The sequence below is a fragment of the Montipora foliosa genome, chromosome 3, assembly GCF_036669935.1.
Source record: "Montipora foliosa isolate CH-2021 chromosome 3, ASM3666993v2, whole genome shotgun sequence".
Taxonomy (NCBI): Eukaryota; Metazoa; Cnidaria; class Anthozoa; order Scleractinia; family Acroporidae; genus Montipora; species Montipora foliosa.
The window spans coordinates 67,114,838-67,116,486 of record NC_090871.1 but is presented as its reverse complement, the minus strand read 5'-3'; the positions used below and the strand labels follow the sequence as shown (position 1 = coordinate 67,116,486).

General features: G+C 41.5%; 1 protein-coding gene across 2 annotated transcripts in view; it reads right to left on the bottom strand.

Annotated features, from left to right (window-relative positions):
* The window catches only part of LOC137998059 (uncharacterized), a 6,902-nt gene extending 6,228 nt beyond the window's left edge, over positions 1-674 (bottom strand). For both annotated transcript variants that reach the window (XM_068844456.1, XM_068844457.1), the window contains exons 1-2: positions 600-674; positions 12-104 (exon numbers count right to left, since the gene is read on the bottom strand). In XM_068844456.1, coding sequence (XP_068700557.1) covers positions 12-104; positions 600-602 — 96 coding nt within the window. In that variant the 5' untranslated portion in view covers positions 603-674. The remainder of the gene's footprint in view (positions 1-11; positions 105-599) is intronic.
* Positions 675-1,649: the final 975 nt, after the last annotated feature.

Here is a 1,649-nt window from a genome sequence, read left to right as displayed (position 1 = left end):
TTGCTCCTCACCTCCCGAGTGCCCTGCTCACAGCCAGTTTCCATTCCTCCCTCTGTTTCTTGAGCATCGGTCTCAGCTCCATTCAGAGAGGATTCAGTACCTCCCTAAAACAACAAACTTTCATGATCTTTTTACAACATTGGCAAGTTTGTATTAATATTCAAACCTTTCTAGTTGTTAATTAAATGTGAGATCGAAACACGGCAGTCCTCTGCGTGGCAACTTGCTAAGCTACGACGCGCGCCCTTTGAATCACAACTGTTCTTACTGACAAAATGATTCCGCATGTGATTGAGGGCACGAAAAAAAGAAAGTTTGAGCTCCCTGAGCATAGTGCAAACTCCGCTGCCTAATGTGTGCGTGTTTCCCTTTCACTAAGCTATGGTTAAACTGCAACGCAGATCATTTATCAAAGAGTCCCAGTTCATCCTCAAGTTCCTTATTCAAAAGAAAGAAACAGAAAAGTTTTTCGTTACTGCTTTCTTGTAATTTACATGGCATATTTAGTTTCCTTGCAGACGTGTATTTCAAAAGAAATGTCAATGATGCTGTCAGGCAAGAAATGGAAATACATCTCAGAAACGACAGCTTTAACTTACCATAAGTGAGCGCCTGGATATACCGAAGTTTTGCTAAAGTCCCAGGACAACCAAAACAGCTATGGAATGTTTGCCTTTCGATATGTCATTTAGCATAAACGCCCCCATAAGAAAGCGTTACTTACCAAGCAAACATCTTACCATAAAAGTCATAAAGGCGAAAACTTCTAAAATGACAGTTTCCTGGGTAACTAGGTTAACGAAATGACAACTTCAGTCTTTTGGATGACGTGGAGCAACAAGAGAGCAGACACTGTCCTCGACATAATCTAAGGCTTACAATACCGTTACTAGCAACTAGCGTATTCGCCCTGCCATTCCCTGTGGGTGCATCAACGAAACCGAAACAGTAGGCCAGAATCACGCATTCCTGATTAATCTCAGACTTAAGTCCCAACTTCCAACCGAACAGGAAGAGCCATTGTAAAAATACTTCTCATAACTTTTAGCTGGCGATGGAAAGCCAAACATTCCCAATAACCTCTAGAAACCGGCTATTCCTATGTATTTTTGGGAACAAAGTATGTAGAATGGTCTAACGAAGTTAAAGAATCTTTTATCTTAGATTTGCACCGCTTATTTATTTTCATTTTTTTTTTTCTTGAATACATTTACCTAGGAATGACATTTTGTTTCTTTGATACGCATTGCAGAGGCGGAGCGGGGCCCACTCAGCTTATAATGAACTTTTCCCGGTTTATTGGCGTATAGTGACTGAGACTTACATTGCTCAGAGTTACTCCCAGCAGTAGATGTTGCCGGTACCCGTTTGTACGTCTGCGCAAAGATCTGAAGAGCAGGGCTTTTTGTCTAAGAAAACAATATGATGACCACGATAACATAGATAGGCCTCGAACCAGCGCCCCTGCGTGCGCAGGAGGCAATGCTTTTGCTAAGACCCCTGGCCTTCAAAGAAAACTACAGTAAGAGCTGGATTTTATGTTACTCCATTGCCATAATTCCAGCAGGATGAAAAAGACCCAACTGAGGTGTTAAATATTAAGAAGGTGCGCGTGAATGCTGAAAGCAACAAACAGACAATTTTAATTT